The sequence below is a fragment of the Taudactylus pleione genome, unplaced genomic scaffold, assembly GCF_031769625.1.
Source record: "Taudactylus pleione unplaced genomic scaffold, aTauple2 ptg000103l, whole genome shotgun sequence".
In the NCBI taxonomy this organism is placed as follows: domain Eukaryota; kingdom Metazoa; phylum Chordata; class Amphibia; order Anura; family Myobatrachidae; genus Taudactylus; species Taudactylus pleione.
The window spans coordinates 4948843-4968078 of record NW_028284505.1 but is presented as its reverse complement, the minus strand read 5'-3'; the positions used below and the strand labels follow the sequence as shown (position 1 = coordinate 4968078).

At 46.2% G+C, this 19236-nt stretch overlaps 1 protein-coding gene across 1 annotated transcript in view; it reads right to left on the bottom strand.

Annotated features, from left to right (window-relative positions):
- Positions 1-10178: 10178 nt before the first annotated feature.
- The window catches only part of PTGER3 (prostaglandin E receptor 3), a 31289-nt gene continuing 22231 nt past the window's right edge, over positions 10179-19236 (bottom strand). The window contains 1 exon segment of the mRNA XM_088470787.1: positions 10179-10880. Within this exon segment, the coding sequence (XP_088326913.1) occupies positions 10596-10880 (285 nt within the window). The 3' untranslated portion in view covers positions 10179-10595.

The following is a 19236-nucleotide window of genomic DNA, read 5'->3' as shown; positions in this document are numbered from 1 at the left end:
TAAAATGTTTAGTTAAATTTAACGAAACGCCCACCAAATCTTTCCGTATGCTAACCGAGGCTTACGGGACAGTTTGTATGTCACCTGCACGTGTTTGTGAGTGGCACAAAAGATTTAGTGATGGTCGTGAGGATGTCGAAGATTGTGAACGTCCCGGAAGACCTTGTAAAAACAAATGAAAATGTGGAAAAAATTGTCTGACTTGACCGTCGACTCCGAATGATGAATAAACATTACTACAAACATGTTCTAGCAACTTTGCAGGAAAGAATCTGAAGGAAGGTCAGAGTTGTGGAAAAATGGTTTCATCCTCCATCAGTGCTAGAACACCCTCCATACTCGCCAGACCTAGTACTGTGTGACTTCTTTCTTTCCCCTAAAGTCAAATCTGTACTCAAGTGAACACGTGTTTTCTTTAGTTTCTGAGGCAGGAGCATATTTATAATGGGTGCAGGGTGTGCGGTGCACACGGGGGTCCAGGGGGGGCCCGCACCGCACACCCTGCACCCATATTATACTTAACACTCCAGAGTCCCATGTCAGCGCCGGTGTCAGCACTGTAAAAAATGCCTGGAAAATGGTCGTCGCTGCAATTTTCCTGGTAACCTGCACATGCGCTATAGACTCTGGGCACACTCTAGTGCCCAGGGTCCATTGGTGCGTACACACGCACAATCGATTAAATTATTATCGATCATATCATTATCATTCATATCGTGTATTTTTTGGTCCCTTCCAAGCCACCATTGACCTGCAATATGTTTAATGTGTGAGATTAATTATCTCTACTATACTATATAAAAGCAAAAATGTGTCCTTCTGTCCGTCTGTCCTTCTGTCTTTCTATATAAATCCACAGTTTACAAGCCAAGATCGTGAACTTTTACATACGAGCGTATTAAAACACGGCGGAGGCAACAAAAAAATTTTTAATTGAAATTAATGACTGTTAATTTTTAATCAATTAAAAACCACAATTTTTGCATAGCATTCGCCATCTACAGGTCAGGTCCAGAATTAGAAAAGGATTTAGCTTATCTACTATTTTTTCACGGCATATGGGTAGGGCCCTTGGAGCAAGCGTTTTGTGTAGTCATGTTTTGTCATGATCTTAATGTTTATTATCGCAGAGAGCTTTAGCAGGTTTTGCCAGCATTCTCAGCTCTCTGACTATACCAAATTACGCAACAACATTGACTTCTTTCTTCGAACTGTGTCAAAAGGATGAATTTTTCAAGGACCCTTCTGTACTGTGAGCTGCCAAAATATTACACATGGAATGCTTCTCGAAAAGTTTTTATGCGCAGAAAACAGGGAGTCGCTGTACATGGTCATCCTGGTATCAGAGCAACAGAAGCTCTTGGCCGTGTTTACACTGTACATCCTACAAATTTTGAATGTTTCTATATCCGAAATTTGCTTTACACCGTTACAGGTCCTACTTCCTTCAAAGACCTTAGGACTGTTGATGGGGAAGTTTGTCACACCTTTCGTGAGGTCTGCCTAAGAAGAGGTTTATTGGAGGATGATGTGTAAACTAACATTCTTAAAATCCCGGGCAACGCTGGGTACTCCAGCTAGTTCATAATAATGCCGAACCTTGAGGGGGATCAGGATCTTGAGGAGAGGGAGACTAAAGGTGCCCATCCACTTAAAGATCTGAAAACTACTGCACGATTATGACATTGTAATCGTGTAGTCGTTTGTCAGTCTGTGATGAGCCTGCACTGAACTAGCAGTCGTTCATTGCAGGCTCATCAAACATCTGGAAACATGCTCAACCTGACGTTATCCCAGCATGTTTGTCCCAAGATAGATGTCTAAACAACTAGCGGGCTTGCACATTTGATGGTCGTTTTAGACATTTTTGCAAACAATTTGCAAATGATTTCTGAACGATTGAACAATATCATTATCGTTCAATCGCTCACATAAATTGTCTAGTGGATGGGCACTGTGCTGTCAGAGCATTCAGGAGAGGGAGAAGCTCCGTCTCTTCTAAGGTGATGCCTGAGGTAGAACGTCGGGAGTGCCAGCACTATAGTATCCTCCCTGCATCACACTCGGAGGGCAGAACAGGGGGAGCGGCCAGACGGGAGCTGTCAGAGAGCTGTGATTGTGCTACAATGAATTCAATAAAACATCCAGAGGTTGGTACTTATGCCTCAGACCCAGTACATAGTAAAGATGAGCGGTTCAGTTTTACTCGGTTATGTTCGGATCTCAAAAACGCCATCTTACTGGCTTTCTGGAATTCCATCATCTCCTTTTCCCTACTGATGCTGTTAGAAAGACTACTGTAAGACTTATATAAATATATATTTGGCAGCAAGTTGTATACAGCTGGAAACACTAACAAATGGTGACAGGATACAGTAACTCTATAATTGCTGTATGCAAGGCTGATTATCCACATACAGAGCAAGGCTGCAAGGAATTCTTATGTTACCTCAGGGGAGGCAGACCTCAGTTACTAAGATAGATTCATAGAACTACCTCCGCTTCACCAGGGATGATCTAAAGCTACGGCTTTACCTCAACTCTTCAGCAGAGGCTACTGCTTATGTTACTTATGTCACAGTAATTGATAAACTCACATATGGATGTGTAGGAATCTCTCCTGCAAGTAATCAATGAATTTATCTGTAAAGGTGCCCATCCACTAGCAGACATGAAAACGACCTCACGATTACGACATTGTAATCGTGAAGTCGTTTGTCAGTCTGTGATGAACCCTCACTGAACGAATAGTTGTTCATTGCAGGCTCATCAATCATCTGCAAACATGCTCAACCTGATGTCATCGTTATCGTCAGGTTGTCCAGGATGTTTGCACTATGATAGATGTCTAAACGACCAGCGGGCACGCGCATCGCTGGTCATTTTAGACATTTTTGCAAACAATTTTTTAATGCAGTTATCCTTTGGGGGGCTGTCCCAAGGGTGCCGAGTGGTTTCCCCACCTTTGCACCCCAAAATAGTGATTTAGCACTTTTTTTCTCCACCTATTCAGAGGCGAACCTTGTTCGCCCTATTACATTGCATGTGTTTTCGCGTACGCGAAAAGCGGATGGTATTGAATACGGAGATAAGTTTCTGCCTGGCGAAAAGTCGCAATCGGCGATACTTTTTTGCGGAACTCGGCTTTTCGCTTCAAATTGAAATACGGGCCTTAACCTGAGCATTATATGGGGTAACATATACATAAATATGGCCCCTGATGATGAATAGGCCCCTAAAATAGTAATTCATGATGCTAATTATACCACCTTTTATAAATGTAAAGACTTATCTCTTCTGTAAACTTACATTATAGCAGAGCTAACATTACTATCCCTCTGTTTCATTATTCAATTAGGATTCTGTTCTATTTTTAAATTAGGATTCAGGTTACGACTCGGCACTTAACAAACTCCTTTGCAGAAGACTTTTTAGAAGAATCCTTAAATATGGATTAGGCCCAAAGCTACTTCCAGTGCACAATAGCTTGTCGCCTTATCTCTCCTTGGCTGACAGACCACATGCATTGATTTCAAAAGACTACTTGGATCCTGCCCTGAATGTGAAAGCGGCTGCAATAACTCACAATATCGGTGTAATAAGTGGAATAAGAAAAGTTTTTATTTTATATATAATAGAGAATATAAAAGTCTAGTGGGACCCCACAAGTGAGCTGAGTATCATAGATTCACTACCGATCGCAACTGCAATAGCAATTACACACGCAGTTCAACTGCGATAGTATGCTATTCCATTGCTATCGCTATGCTGCCGCAGCACAGCATAAGGACGCCCACTTTATCTTACACACATCCGTAATCCTTAGCAAGAATGCGAAAACATCGGTAACAGTGAGTACCATCACAGCCTCACAAACACTTACACAAGCTCTGACCTTACTCAGGAATTGCTAACATCATCGCACGCTATGAGTACTCAGCCTGCGTATGGCATCACAGTGCCTAATTTATGCACGCCCCCTGCAACTGCGTTAGAACGCACTGGCACACCTGAATTTCCCCGATCACCTCCACCGCCTCCTGTTACCACCCACAAATGGCACTTGCTGTCAATCACTCTGGGATGGGTCTGCAGTGGCTGGTTCGCGCACGTGCACTGCCATGCATACACATGCGCTGTATGCAACAATTGGTTGATTGCGTGCGTATTAGCAACTGCGATCCAAGCTGAATCAGGCCCACAGTCATGGGTTTGAAGGGACAACACCAGGGGCAGGATGCTATGTACCCCGAAAATGCTGTTTTTCTCATATTATTCTGCTGTAGGACACTTCCATCCATATTGTTTCCATTTATTTAAAACAAATGTTTGAATTTTTATTAAGAGCGCTGTTACAATATTTCTCACAAAACATTTTCCTCAACCAAAATATTTAATTTCCACTGGATGCATTTTCCCCTTTTGAAGCCACTTGCTGGGAATTCATTCTATTTATATAATTATAGCAACCAGCAATCAGCGTCTAGACGGCATTTTTTTGTAGTGCAGTTTAAAAATGTGAATAATTGACCAGTTACTACTGGAAAGAGCGCCACTATTATTTGCACTGGTTTTGTAAATGCAAGCATTCATTTAAGCTTTTAAAGGCCTGATTCTGGAGCAACGTATTTCATCTGTGCATTGCTCGTGGGTCCCGATTTTGTACGTCCAGAGTCGCAGCATAAATTTAGACGCACGGTAGCAGATATTGGAGGGACGTACCTGCGCGGTGACTGGGAGGTAACCGGGGTGGCTACAGAGACACCCGGAAATGTTGCATCTAATGCAGGCTTGCCTACCCTCCCGATGTGGCCGGGAGCCTCCCGCAAGCCGCCATCCCTCCCTACCCCCCCGCAGAGTTACTAGCACAACCCCCGCAGCGGGGGCCCAGTGACGCGATTCGCGCTGAATCGCATCATCGTAGCCCCGCCCCCCGCTTTACAATGCCGGCATTGTGAAGAGGGGGTGGAGCCGCAATGACGCAATCTCGCAGCCACACCCCCGGCCCGCACTGGCCACACCCCCGCAACAACATTAACATGCGGCCACGCCCCCCGCTGTAAGCTGACATACAGCCCCCTCCCGGAAGGAGGGAGCTGAATGTCGGCAAGTATGATCTAATGGGAATGTGACAGCTATGATGCTGAAAGTGTTTGTGTACAGAGATGAACAGTCGCACAGATTGGAGTCCATAATCAGACACCATAGGGCAGGGGCTCGTTTCGATGGTGCAGCCAGTGGTGGCGTCTTTAGATGATGCGAGTGGGTGTCTCAGTACTTGCACATTCGGCGTACGGTTGTACACCAGGGAAGGGCATTGAAGGAGATTTTGCGTAAAGTCGCAGGCGCTACTGCAGAGAAACACACAAGGGCTGCGTGATTGTGACCAACTCAGAACCAGGCTCACAGGGGTCTATTTACTAAGCAGTGGTTAGGAGACAGAGTGAAAAGTGATAAGGTGCCAGCCAATCAGCTCCCAACTGTCATTTTTCAAACACAGCCTGTGAGATGGCAGTTGGGAGCTGATTGGCTGGCACCTTATCTATTTTCACTCTGTCTCCTAACACAGCTTAGTACATAGACTCCACAGTATCTTACTGAGGTTTACGATTGCAGGTTTGATCTCTGATGAAGACAGAATGTGAATGAGTTCAGCAGAATAGAATATACAGAGGGAGGAACTCAGTGTTTTCCATTTGGCCCCCCTACACACGCAGATACCAATGGACATCACATTTGTCAGCAAATATATTTTATGGGCCTACAATGCAGCAACATTTACTGCAGGTTATTTTATTTTACAAGCTGCATAAGGCAACCACCATATGGCAGAGCCTCCATTCCCATAGCTCCTTTTATGGGCGACCGCTGAAGGCACCGACATCAGGGCACCAGTGCCAGTGTATGCCCAGCTTTCAGCAGACTCATTTAAATGCACAGAAAACTGTTAAATATTATGATAAATTATAATTCGTTCTGATAGATGTTAGTTATTTATATTCATTTTTAAAGTGTTTTTTTTTTTACTGTTCTTTTAAACATGATCTTTTTTGCCTTAGTTGCATTACATGGTTTTCTCAAGTAAGACGTCAGTGCTGGGGTTTTTTTTTTTTTCCGCTTAATTTAAAATATGCAAATAGAGTTGTTTTGATTACACCGTGGCGAGACTCTGGAGTTCCATACGCATTTCCTTTACCCAGTATTTTTATTTCTCTGGTGGTGCGGCACCGTTCTCTTGGCTCATTTTTAATTCTCGTAACTAGAGCCAGAAACAAGAATAAACAATTGAGAAAAGAATTAAATGAAATAATCATCTGTAGATTTATGCAGAGCATACCACCCAACATGTGGGAGGGAGAACCTTGGGCACCGTGGTGCGTCATGTTGGGGGCGTTGCTGTGTATTACTCCCCCATTCGGTGCCATGCAGTTGGCATGCCCAACACTTCCCTAGCTGTTGGGCTGCCCCCAGCCTCTCTCTTTAGTGTTTGGATGCCACGCAGAGCAGCAGTGAGAGAGAGTGCCCTCACAACCTTCCCATCCCTCCGCAAGACAGTTCGACCGTGGGTATAGTGCCCGAAAAGCAGACCGTCACGCCATTATCGGGATAGTGGGAGGTAATATATGCTCCCGAATATACAGGCCTCCCCCCTGCTGTGCCGACCTGACTGACCCCTCCCGGAGGGGACGAACAGTATGTCAGCAAGTATGACTGCTTGTCAGAGTGTGAAATCAACTTGTAACTTTAGGTCATACTTGTCTACAGTGATAAAGCATTTCAGGGAGATTGTGAAAGCCGCACCTATGAGCGTGGTGGTAAAGTGGGCGTGTACTGCTACATCCGAGAGGCGTGTCATACATGTGATGGGCGTGTACTGCTACATCTGAGAGGCGTGTCATACATGTGATGGGCGTGTACTGCTACATCTGAGAGGCGTGTCATAAATGTGATGGGCATGTACTGCTACATCTGAGAGGCGTGTCATACATGTGATGGGCGTGTACTGCTACATCTGAGAGGCGTGTCATACATGTGATGGGCGTGTACTGCTACATCTGAGAGGCGTTTCATACATGTGATGGGCGTGTACTGCTACATCTGAGAGGCGTGTCATAAATGTGATGGGCATGTACTGCTACATCTGAGAGGCGTGTCATACATGTGATGGGCGTGTACTGCTACATCTGAGAGGTGTGTCATAAACCTGACTTACATCCAAATGTAAATGAGCCCCAAAGCAGTTAGTAAGAGCTACTTGTTGATGAAAACACACTGATACTTTTCCGGGCTCGCTCATGTATTGTGTATTACAAGGGGTTCCATATAAGTGGCCGAGAGAAACCTTATATGAAAAATGCATGTAGCCATAGGGATCATTGTGCCTTATAATAACCAATGCAGGGAAATGGTACTGATTATACCATTCGAATGTACAGTATATATCTCTGATTTATTTTTTTCCCCCAAGTACAGCTACATAATGGGGGTAAGGTGCAATTAGGGAGATTACTAGACTCTTCAGGGAGTCGGGGAGATTGCTGCTATTTCAGGGAGTCTCCCTAAGGGATCCGGTCAAAATACTGACAGTCCGGATGCTGGCACTTAGAATGCCGGTGCCGAAATCCCGACTGCTGGCATCCCGACGGTAAGTACTGGGTTTAGGAGGAGGGTTAAGGTTAGAGACTAAGGGGGAAGGGCTAGGTTTGGGGTGCAGGGAAGGGAAGGTTAGGGACTAAGGGGGAGGGTTAGGAGCTATCTTAGGGTGTGGGGAGAGGGAGGTTAGGTTTAGGCACAGGTGACGGAGGGTTAGGACTAGATTAGGCTCAGGCACAGGGGAGGGAGGGTTAGGGTTACGTAGAGGAGGGAGGATTAGGATACTTTAGGATACTGACTGACAAGTGTCGGTATCCTAACCCTGTCGGGATGCTGGCATCTGGATTCTGACTACCGGGATCCCGTACCCAACCTCTCCCTGACAATTAGGGAGAGTTGGCAATTAAGCTTTAGGTGAGTACCGGCACCAGCACTGAAGGGGCACCTTCTCCATTGCCCACAATATATTCACCCTACTTAGGGCTGTAACTATGTACCCAGAGAGTACCGTCATGGCCACCCAATACACGGCACCTCTTCCTGGCACCTGGGAAGCCACCATACAATAGCAGAGAGCTCCATGTCAGACCATCAGCTGCCGCCTCTGTATATCTATAGCCTGTCCCTGCTCATTGGTGTCACTGCTCCTCAGGAGCTTCTTATGTCAATGTTACACATACAGTGCCCCCATCACCCACAACTCTCCGTCTCTCTCGTCCCTGGCGACAGCCTTAGCCTCAGACCCATGCAGCATTCCCAGAGCACCCCGTCACCAAAAACTCCTGTCCCACTCCTCCTTGGCGGCAGCCCTAATCGCGGACCTGTGAAGAAGTCTCAGTGCCCCCCCTCACCCACAACTACCCGTCCCACTCTTCCCTGTTAGCGGCTCTAACCGCGGAGCTGTGTAGCAGAGTCCTGTGCGGCGGGCCTGAGAATAAGCGCGGCTGCAGATCTTCCTGAAGCTGGATATCAACAAGTATGAACCGGACGGAGCTGCGGGTAAGAGGGCAGGGGAGGCGGGGCGTGGGGCAGCAGGACTGATTCAGGGGGCAGATCTTTGGTGGAGCAACTTCCCGGCATGTGATGCAGTCGGCAGTAGACTGGGCATTTTGTGATTTGTAGTCCCACCACAATGTCTTGACTTAAACTCAGTCTTCAAAGCCACCAAATCAGGTATTCCCTGCCATTAGGGGTATCAGGAGGACCCCCTACCCCACTTCAGGTGGCTTTCGCCAGGAGGACTCTGAGAGGGCGATTCAAATGTTTTGCCGGCAGCTTTTTTTTTTAAGACGCCCAACAGAGCAATTCAATTTTGGCTCGATTAGGGTCCGGCCGCCGGCATTTCTTCTAACACCCTCAGGAGGGTGCGAGCAGAAATGTGCGTGGTGATGGCGTGCTAATCGCAGTTAGCGCGCCCTAACCAGAACTTTAGATGGGTTCAGCCGTTTTACACAGCTAAACCCAGGGCGAAGACGCCAATATTTAATAAGTGCCCAGAACAATTGAATTGCATCACTGGGCGCCCATTAATTATCACGGGTTAAAAAACAATCGAATTGCCCCCTGAGCCTCATGCTAATTGCACCATACAGGTCACTATCTTTGACTAATTCATATAGCTATGTCCACATACATCTATCCTCTGTGCGCTACAAGTCGCGTTACACATAACGTGTGAGCGCAGAGGGACTCGGTAGCGCAAAGCATCTTTTCGTGAAAATTTGTCTCTTCAAATGCGTCTTATTCGTACAGCGATGTGAAAAGGACGCACAAGCCGCTTCTGCTGATTAAAATGATCTGCGGCGCCGATATTCTGTGTGTGACTGCGGGTGTGTCTGCATGCGGAATTAAAACTTGCGTCTGGATGAATTTACGTCACTGGGTCACATATATAGATACTCTATGATATTTCTCGCTATCGTGCACCCTCTGGGCCTGATTCAGACCCGCTCGCAAGTGCTATGCGCTCGCGAGCGGGTCGATGTTTGGCCACTGCGCAAGCGCACGCCGGAGCTGGCTCCGATGTGCGCATGCGCGAGACCCGGCTAGCGACGGGCCCTCCGTCGCTCCGGGTCTCGCACCAAAAGGGGGCGGCTGTTGATGTTGATCGACAGCTCGCCCCGTTTTGGAGGGGGGCAGGGGGGGGGTGGCTGGCCAAACGGAGGCGTTCCCGATGGAACACCTGCCATTTGGGGGCAGTCCCACTGACATCACGAGTGATGTCAGTGGTGAGCTCCCGACTCTATTAAGAGCCAGAAGCTCACTGGGGCTTGCGGGAACGAGACCCTACTGCAAGGGTCTCGTCGCAAGCCCCGATGGTCGAGATGGTCGAGACCATCGTGACCATCACCTGGCCGCTCGCAATAGCTGTGGGTGGTCACCCACAGCTATGCGAGCGGCCAGGATACCGCGCAAAAAATAAATAAAACGCCCTGATTCAGAGCGAGCGCTCGTCAGAGCGTCCGGCTCTGAACCAGGCCCTCTGTGCTTTCTCATTCCCATTTTATTCTTTATACAAATAATCCCCCTATGAATAGGAAACATTCTTTTGCTGTACATTAAATACACGGCAGCTTAGTCTGACAATCTGTTTTATTTCCCGGCGATTGCTCATTATAAGACTTTTCCATGCACACTTCTGGGAACACAATGCTGTCGCACATATTGTATAGATGCTGGGATCACATGCATCCACCTCGTACCGGGTGCCTTGTCGCCTCTTTGCGCAACAAATCCTTCAACATACAGACGTGATGCATAGAATTCTCAGTTTCTTCTATTTACAAATATACACTTTGGGTATTTGGCACAGAGGATAAATAGCAATCCATTTAGCAGCGTTATGTTCCGTCTCTGGAACGATGGCCCAGCTGGGCGCTATTCACATTAAAACTTTTTTTAAAATTATTATTATATTTTAATTTTCTCAAGTTTCCAGCATGCACGTCTTTTTAAAAAAACAATGTAAAAAATAAAAATAAATAAATATATTGGATCTGCGATCAGCCCGCTGGCTTTCTGGACTCTGTAGATAGTATGATCACCTGCTCCTTGTGTGCGTCGTTGGAACAATTAGACACAGCGTTTGCTACTTGGCAAAACTTTCTGAGTAGGATCTGTCTGAGCAGCAGGTAAACCCAGGGGTCCAGTATTTGGTTGAGGGAGGCCAGGCGGATTGCGGTGAGGAAGAAGTTACAGTCTTTCTGTAGCTCTGAGTTCTGCGTTGCAAACGTCAGCCCGCAGCGCTCGGTGGAGGTATTATTGAAGATCATCTTTAGCATAATCACCTGCGAGTAGAGAAAACAAATAAAAGAACAAAGTTAACATCGTGGGTAAGATAGAAAAATATTTAAAACTATAGTGAATAATAAAATATGGTGCTATTATGATGACTTCAGCGAGACTTAGGGGTCTATGTACTAATGCCGGCCACAGACTAGCGCGAATTCGGGCTGATTGCACGATTTTAGACGCATTGTACGATGCATTGTGTGGAAATCGTGTAGTATTTAGGTAGGAATACGATCCGATGCGTGCTCCCGCTGCTGTTCTATCGTATCTTATGATCAGACGTGCAACCCATATTATCCGTCGTGATCGCATGCAGATCGTGCCGTGTATTTGCGCATGCAATGCATCGTGTGTCCGACCGTCCGAGCGGCGTCATTTAATTCTACTATGATCGCATGTTTTTGGTGAGGCACACGATCGATCGTATCACGACCAGTCGTATAGGGGCGAGTGATCGTACGTGTGATCGTACGGCCGGGACTGCCAGTGAGCTGCCGGGGAGTTCAAGAGAAAACGTATGATGAATCGCATATTATGCTGGTAGTTCTAGGGTATGGCCAGCATAAGCCTTGGAGAGAGATAAAGTGGATAGAAATAAAGTACCAACTAATCAGCTCCTAACTGTCATTTTAAAGTGACAGTTAGGAGCTGATTGGTTAGTACTTTATCTCCATCCACGGCTTACTACATAGGCCCCTTAAAAGGACTAAAAAATGTTCCATGCATATTTGTCCTGACAGTGAGCATAGGAGGGGTATGTGCTACGCTGTAATATTTTTAACCCTTCCCAGGCCCGGACACACACGCCAGTGACATCATGTAGGTGAAGCTGTAGATAGAGAAAACGAGATTGCTATTTAGCGTCTGCCAGCAAGTGGTGAAGAATAGCGTTTTGCAACTTTTTTGGGGGAAAGTAAGTATTCCCATCAAATTTGGGGTACATGTAAATGGGTGCAAGCATATTTTAAAGTTGCTAAAGTAAAGCATTAAAAAGCACGAAAAACGCACCTTCAGCAAACACCAGCAATCCAAAATACACCTCCCCCATACTTCCAGACCCCCCCCCCAAAGCTATTTCGCTACCTTTTGATTTTGTACCCCCACTTTGATTTTTTTCACACATTTTTTCAAAGTGCCTTTTTGGGGTGTCTTTAGGTTTTTTGCATTTTTTGACGCAATTAGCGTCAAGGGGGGTATACAAAGGGTTTAGGGGGGTTTCCACAATTTTGCACCCCAAAACCCCAATTTTGCACTTTTTTCCGCCGGGCATCCATTGCTGATACTTTTCCGCTGGTTACAATGCGCAGACTTGAATACGGGGATAAATTAAATCATCGAAAATGACGTCATCGGTGAAAAAGTTTCGCCGAAACTGACTTTTTGCTCCAAATTGAATACGGCCCACAGACTGAGCTGAGCTGAGTGACTGCTGGCCTGCGAGTGCTCGGGAGGATATAATGGGTATAAGCATATTGACCCCCTTTATCCGTAACTAATATTTGTGGTTATTCTGCACATGTGCAGATTGACACCAGAGGAACCTCTGGGTCATAAACCCAGAAGCCCCTCTCTCACAAATGACAGCTCTTATTGGGAGAGGGACCCTTTGCGTTTTCCATCATGTACATCAGCGTAAGCAACGCCGGCATGCATGTGATGAGTGGCGGGATACTTCCCATGCAAATTGCGCTGCGTCATGCATCCCGCCCTATGAGAGATCTGTTCATCTCGTCCTAACTGTAACCTTGGAAACTAAAAACCAATCATACAAGTTGCATTCTACAGTACAACAGCGCCATTACTAACATGTTTCAAGAAGGAACCAACCACATGTCATATAATCTTTGTTACATGGGCAAGGCTTCAGGAATTGTAGAAAGGGATCATATATAATAACCACTGAGGAATAAATCAGACTAATGCAGCAGTTTATTTCCTAAAATTACCCAGGAAGCATTCACATGACATTAGACAGTCATGGAGAATTAGACAGTCATAGAGCATTAGACAGTCATGAAGCATTAGACAGTCAGGGAGCATTAGACAGTCATGGAAAATAGGTTTTCACAATCTCCAACAATTAGTAAATGACTTAATTTAACTCATCACTTATCCCTTTTGCTTCCGCACTTTAGTTTGCTTTTGGTATTAAATCTAAGGTACCTCCCAACTGTGCTTATTCAGGTGGGAACCTACTGTAGAGGTTCTCGGGGACAGTCCGGCCATTCCAACACTCATGACTTTTATATATGTCCCAGCATTCTAAGCTCGGTTTTTAAAACCTGGCAATGCCCCAAAAAGAGGGTATGATAGCATTGGGGGACATGTCCCATGTGGGAGGCCGGGGTCAGAAGACCGACAGCAGTATCCCAATGTTGAAAAATCCCAACATGGGCCAGTAAGTAGCTAACCCTCCCCCTCTCCCACCTTATACCCTAACCCTCCCCTGGTGGTGCCTAACCCTATCCCCCCTCAATGTTGGCTAAACCTAACCCACCCCTTCCCGCACCCTAAACCTAACCCTCCCCGGGCGGTGCCTAACCGTATCCTCCTCCCGGTGGTGCCTCACCCTAACCTCCCATCCCCGCAGTCTAACCCTAACCCTCCCCGGTCAGTGCTTAACCCTAACCCACCCCTTCTCACCCATCCCCGGGATAACCCTAACCTTAAGCCGCATACTTACCTTCGGGATGCCGGCGGTCAGAATGCCGATGTCAGTATCTTGTTCCCTTTGGCATGCCGGCTTCGTCATTCTAACAGGCATCAGGATTCTGTCATCGGTATCCTGCTGACGTCCGGCATCTCGTCTGCTGGCATCTTGACTCTTAACTCCCAACATTAGGCATTCAGGACAAAAGCCATAGCTGGTGGGTCGGTGGAACTGTCCACCAGATTCAGGACCATGCTCCCTAAATTGGGACAGTTGAGAGGGATGACATTTGCTGGGACTACTCGAAGGAGTCTCCTGTACACTTATCACTGCCATGTCTGCAATGTAGGGTTGTTTTCATGGCAGATGAAGGGTGTAGGAGGAGACCTGGGCTTTACAAGGACTACACATGCTACCCAACGTGATGCACTTGAGTGCTGAGTGTGTCGATCGCTCGGCTCAAGGCTATCCGCTCTGCATGTCAACTGATCCACACTAGGTTAAAGCTGCATAAACAAGAAGTGTCACTGGTCATGTGAGCTTTCAGAGCCAATGAACAGAAGGCTGGCAGCTGGATGATGTCACAGAATATTTGTAAGGGGCACAGTACTTCCCTAAAAACCCACAAAATCATACCCCCAATTCACACAACCACCTGCCCCATCATCGTCTTTCTGACCAATCTGCCCACTATCCACTCTCCAACCACCCATGTTTAAGTTTCCTGTAAGCCCGCCAACTTTCTAGATCCACAAATCGGGACTGTCCCATTGAAATCAGGGACAATCAGATGGTTTGCTCCTATTAATACTCAATGGCAAAGCGGCCCAGAAAATATCTACCTCCAACATTTCCATTCAGGAATTAGTGAACATAAAAGAGGCAACACGACCGTGATACACGATATATGTAACATGTTTAGTTATATGTTGTCAGCAGGAGCGCTGAGAGGGGGGACTCCTGCATGGGAGCCCATTCTGTCAGGAGGTGCGTCTCACTCGCCGCTGTGAGTGGTTGCCGTGCCCGCCTTCCAAAGGTGCACATGTCAATGCAAGGTTTTATTTGTTCGGGGGTAAAGGGCAGCCCCATGTCCCCTAAGAGATGCAGCCATGCCCCCAAAACTATACCAGTGTGCCCAGGGCTGGACTTCCCATCTGGCACTCCTGGAAATGCCAGAAGGGCCGAAGGCTAGATGGGCCGGTTTGACATTAAACCCTGGCCAAGCAGCTCCGCCTTCCGACACTCTGCTCAACCGGGATACTGACAGGCGTGGGCGTACCGCGAGGCCAGGCCCCCGTGAGCCGCAACCATGCCCCTTTTGCGGTGAGGTCACACCCCTTTTGCGAGTGCACAAGCAGGTGGACTGCCAGGGCTGCTCATCAGCCCAAGTGCGCCCAAAACTCATATTGGGACTGGTTACCAGCTCAGATACTTGTTTAACGTGCTTAGGAGCGAGACTCCTTCTAAATCCTTCACTGATTAGGATGAGAAGGGCTTAAATTTCCTGGAAAACCTTTTTATGCTATTTTGCCACCAGTCTTATCTTGGCTTATGCAGATTCTGATGAAAAACAAGGTTGATTTCTGTGGGTGCAGCACAGAAAATGAACAGACGTTGATGTTGGAATGTAACAAGCCCCAAAAATGGCAACATTATGCAACAGGGTCAAATCGTGTTTACTGTTTACCACTGATCGGCTTTTTCCGAGCGTCTCACTGATCACGGAAACATGGAAATATGCTGTAAGCTGCCCAAATCAGCCAGAAGACAAACACCAACATCTACCAATGTACAGTGGAGCAGTGTGTGCTCTGGGTGTGTGTTTTAGAAAAACATGTCTAAAAAAAAAAATGAATGGAAAAAAAACTAAAAATAAATAAAAGTGTATACAGAACTGTGTGTTACATATATTATTTTCTAAACCTGAAGTGGTAATGCTGTTTTCTTAAAAAATATATCTATCTAATACCAGTCAAAAGTTTTAGGACACCTCAATTTATACAATTTTAATTGAAATTTAATTTTTAATTTTAATTAAATTCAAGTCCAGTGAATAACCTGAAATGGTACAAAGATTAGCGGTAACTGCTAGAGGTACTGAGGACTGCGAGTACCTCCAGTTCATCACGTTGGGTTTTTGTTTGCCGTGGAATTTGCAAAAGGCTGGTTCCCCAGTGTGGACCAAAATATTATTTTTTCCTATGGGGGCCAATGTGTTTGTTTCTATTTTCCTATGGGGGTCAATGTGTTTGTTTCTGTTTTCCTATGGGGGGCCAATGTGTTTGTTTCTGTTTTCCTATGGGGGCCAATGCATTTGTTTCTATTTTCCTATGGGGGCCAATGTGTTTGTTTCTGTTTTCCTATGGGGGCCAATGCATTTGTTTCTGTTTTCCTATGGGGGCCAATGCGTTTGTTTTTGTATTCCTATGGGGGCCAATGCGTTGGTGTTTGTTTTCCTATGGGGCCCAATGTGTTGGTTTTTGTTTACCTAGGGGGGCCAATGTGTTTGTTTTTGTTTTCCTATGAGGGCCAATGTGTTGGTTTTTGTTTTCCTATGGGGCCCAATATGTTGGTTTTTGTTTTCCTATGGGGGCCAATGTGTTGGTTTTTGTCTTCCTATGGGGCCCAATGTGTTTGTTTTTGTTTTCCTATGGGGGCCAATGTGTTTGTTTTTGTTTTCCTATGGGGGCCAATGTGTTTGCTTTTGTGTTCCTACGGGGGCCAATGTGTTGGTTTTTGTTTTCCTATGTGGCCCAAAGTGTTGTTTTTTGTTTACCTATGGGGGCCAATGTGTTTATTTTTGTTTTCCTATGGGGGCCAATGTGTTTGTTTTTGTTTTCCTATGGGTGCCAATGTGTTGGTTTTTGTTTTCCTATGGGGCCCAATGTGTTGGTTTTTGTTTTCCTATGGGGGCCAAAGCGTTGTTTTTTGTTTTCCTACGGGGGCCAATGTGTTTGTTTTTGTTTTCCTATGGGGGCCAATGTGTTGGTTTTTGTTTTCCTATGGGGGCCAATGTGTTTGTTTTTGTTTTCCTATGGGGGCCAATGTGTTTGTTTCTTCTCCTATGGGGGCTTCTGTGATCCGCTGCTGCATCCGAGGATGGATCATCTCGTAAACATCGGCCATCTGAGGAACCCTCAGGTTGCGCAGGGTGGTCGGTGTCTTCACTCTGTCAGGGCCAGTGAAGCTGCATCGAAAGATGCATACACACCCCCATTTTCAAGAATGCCGGCCATCATCTCTCTTTCCCGACCCCCAAATGGACGCAGCATGTCAACAAAGATGCGGCTAAGGGGGGGACTGCGACCGCCAAATGCGCAGTACAGATCCTGCACATGCACCGATCGTTAAACTTCGGAGTTGTACGGATACCAGCGGGTTTATGTACAACTTCTCAATCAGGCCCAATATGTGCGTTTTCCTGTGGGGGACAATTTTAATAATAAATATAATAATAATAAAAGTATTCATTATGGAAATCTAGTCTAACAAATGGGGGAGTACTATCGCACTGAAACAAAGGGGACTATCTAAATAAAGCGAGCTGCGGTTTTGGATAACTGACTAAGGCCCTCATTCAGACGCTCTGAGCAGAGCGCTCGCTCTGAATGAGGGCCGTCCTCCATAAAAATGGAGCGTCCTCCTGGACGCTCGTATAGCTGTGGGTCACCACCCACAGCTCATACGAGCGTGCAGGATGATGGTCGCGATGTTCTTGACCATCGCGACCATCGCCAGTGCGACCAGAAGCCTGTGGTCGGGGTTTTTGACCACAAGCCCTGGAGTGATTTTGGCTCTATCAGAGCCAAAATCACTCCCACTGACATCACTAGTGATGTCAGTGGGGCCGGCTTCAGACGGTAGGCGTTCCCTTGGGAACGCCTCCGTCTGGGAGGCACACCCACCAAAGGGGGCGTGCTGTCAATCAACATCGACAGCACGCCCCCTTTGATCAGACAAAACGAGCGAAGGAAAGTCCTTCGCTCGTCGCGTCTGGCGCATGCGCACGACGGAGCTCCCTCCGTCGTGCGCATGCGCAGTGCACACCATCGACCCACTTGCGAGCGGACAGCCGCTTGCGAGTGGGTCTGAATGAGGCCCTAAATCCCTAAACAGGTATGCACAAATGAAAAATAAACTGCGCTCAGCTAAAATAGATCGGAAATATAAATGGTATTTTCACATTAAATTTATGGATCAGTATCTAACAAAATGTGCCGATGTACACCTAATTACTCCCAGTGTTGCTACAATGCCTATCCAAACAGAAAAACCCTACCAAACCAATACAATGTTAATCTGAAATTGAATGGACACGATAAATAGAGATATATACTGCGCTCAGCTCTAATGTTTACAATTAGTCAGTTATCCCAAACCGCAGCTCGCTTTATGTAGATAGTCCCCTTTGGATAGGGCGGCTGCTCTGATGAGACAAAAATGTAGATTACATTGGTTAAACAAAATTATTCGATGATTTCTTTCTTATCTCCAATGATTTATTTGTTCTATGATTTTACTTTAGAGTACTGAGGGCCTGATTCAGAGCCGGACGCTATTTGCGCTCGCTCGTCCAGAAAATAGGGGTGGCTATTCAAATTAACCGTTCGCTATTTGCGGTCTGTTCATGCCTCTAGGTCTGAACGAGCGAACAAAACTTGCGGTCGTTTTTTTGAAAAATACGCCCCCTGGCTGCTCGCATCATACGTCATGTCCGCTATTTAATAGATTAATCGAGTACATCGAACAGCGTATGACCTGCTCGCTATTCTTGTGGTTGGTTTTTCCTACCGCTATCTTGCGAGCAGTTCTGGCTATAAAATAACCCAGTGACGTGGTCAATGACGCTGCTGTAGTAATTATGCACACCCATAAAACGCCCGTTTTGACCTTTAAGCACGCCTGCGTTCGGATCTCCACTCCCCGTTTTCAAGCACCTTCCCCTGTTACCACCCACATACGCCTCCTTCTGTCACTCAAAATAGCAGGCACTCGCTATTTAACGAACAAACGATTTTCGGCCGCACTGACTGGTTCGCGCATGTGTATAACGATCCGTACGCATGCGCAGTTGTGCGAACATCGCTCAGAACGAACGAGCGGCCGCTTACGAGCAGCTCTGAATGAAGCCCTGAAGACCTTAAACCGCATAATGGTCAATAAAAACGGGACAAATGTCGGTGTTGTAAAGGTTTAGACCAATAGTGCATGTTCATGTGTGTGTGTATATATACTGCATATATACTGCATATATATATATATATTAGAGATGAGCGGGTTCGGATTTACTCGGTTTTACTCGGATCTCAAAACGGCATTTTATTGGCTATCGGCTATCACGTGTTTTGGATAGCCAATAAAATAAATCCGAACTAATCCGAACTTGCGGTAAAGTGGCGATAAGAACCGAGTAAATCCGAACCCGCACATCTCTAATACATATACACATATACACACCAACAGCATATGTGTATGTTGATAGTGACACATTTTCGAAACATGTTGTTCCTGTGACTGTTCCTTTGTACTGATGCATGTAATCACACAAGTACAGTACATCAGACCTATGGTACACTAATAACTGTGCTAACCATAAAAGTGATATATAGCTCTGTAGACAGGAACTTGATATGAACATATATGGGAGCAGCATTATCTCACATCTGTGAGGGATACAATGTTACTTTTGAGATTTTATCCTC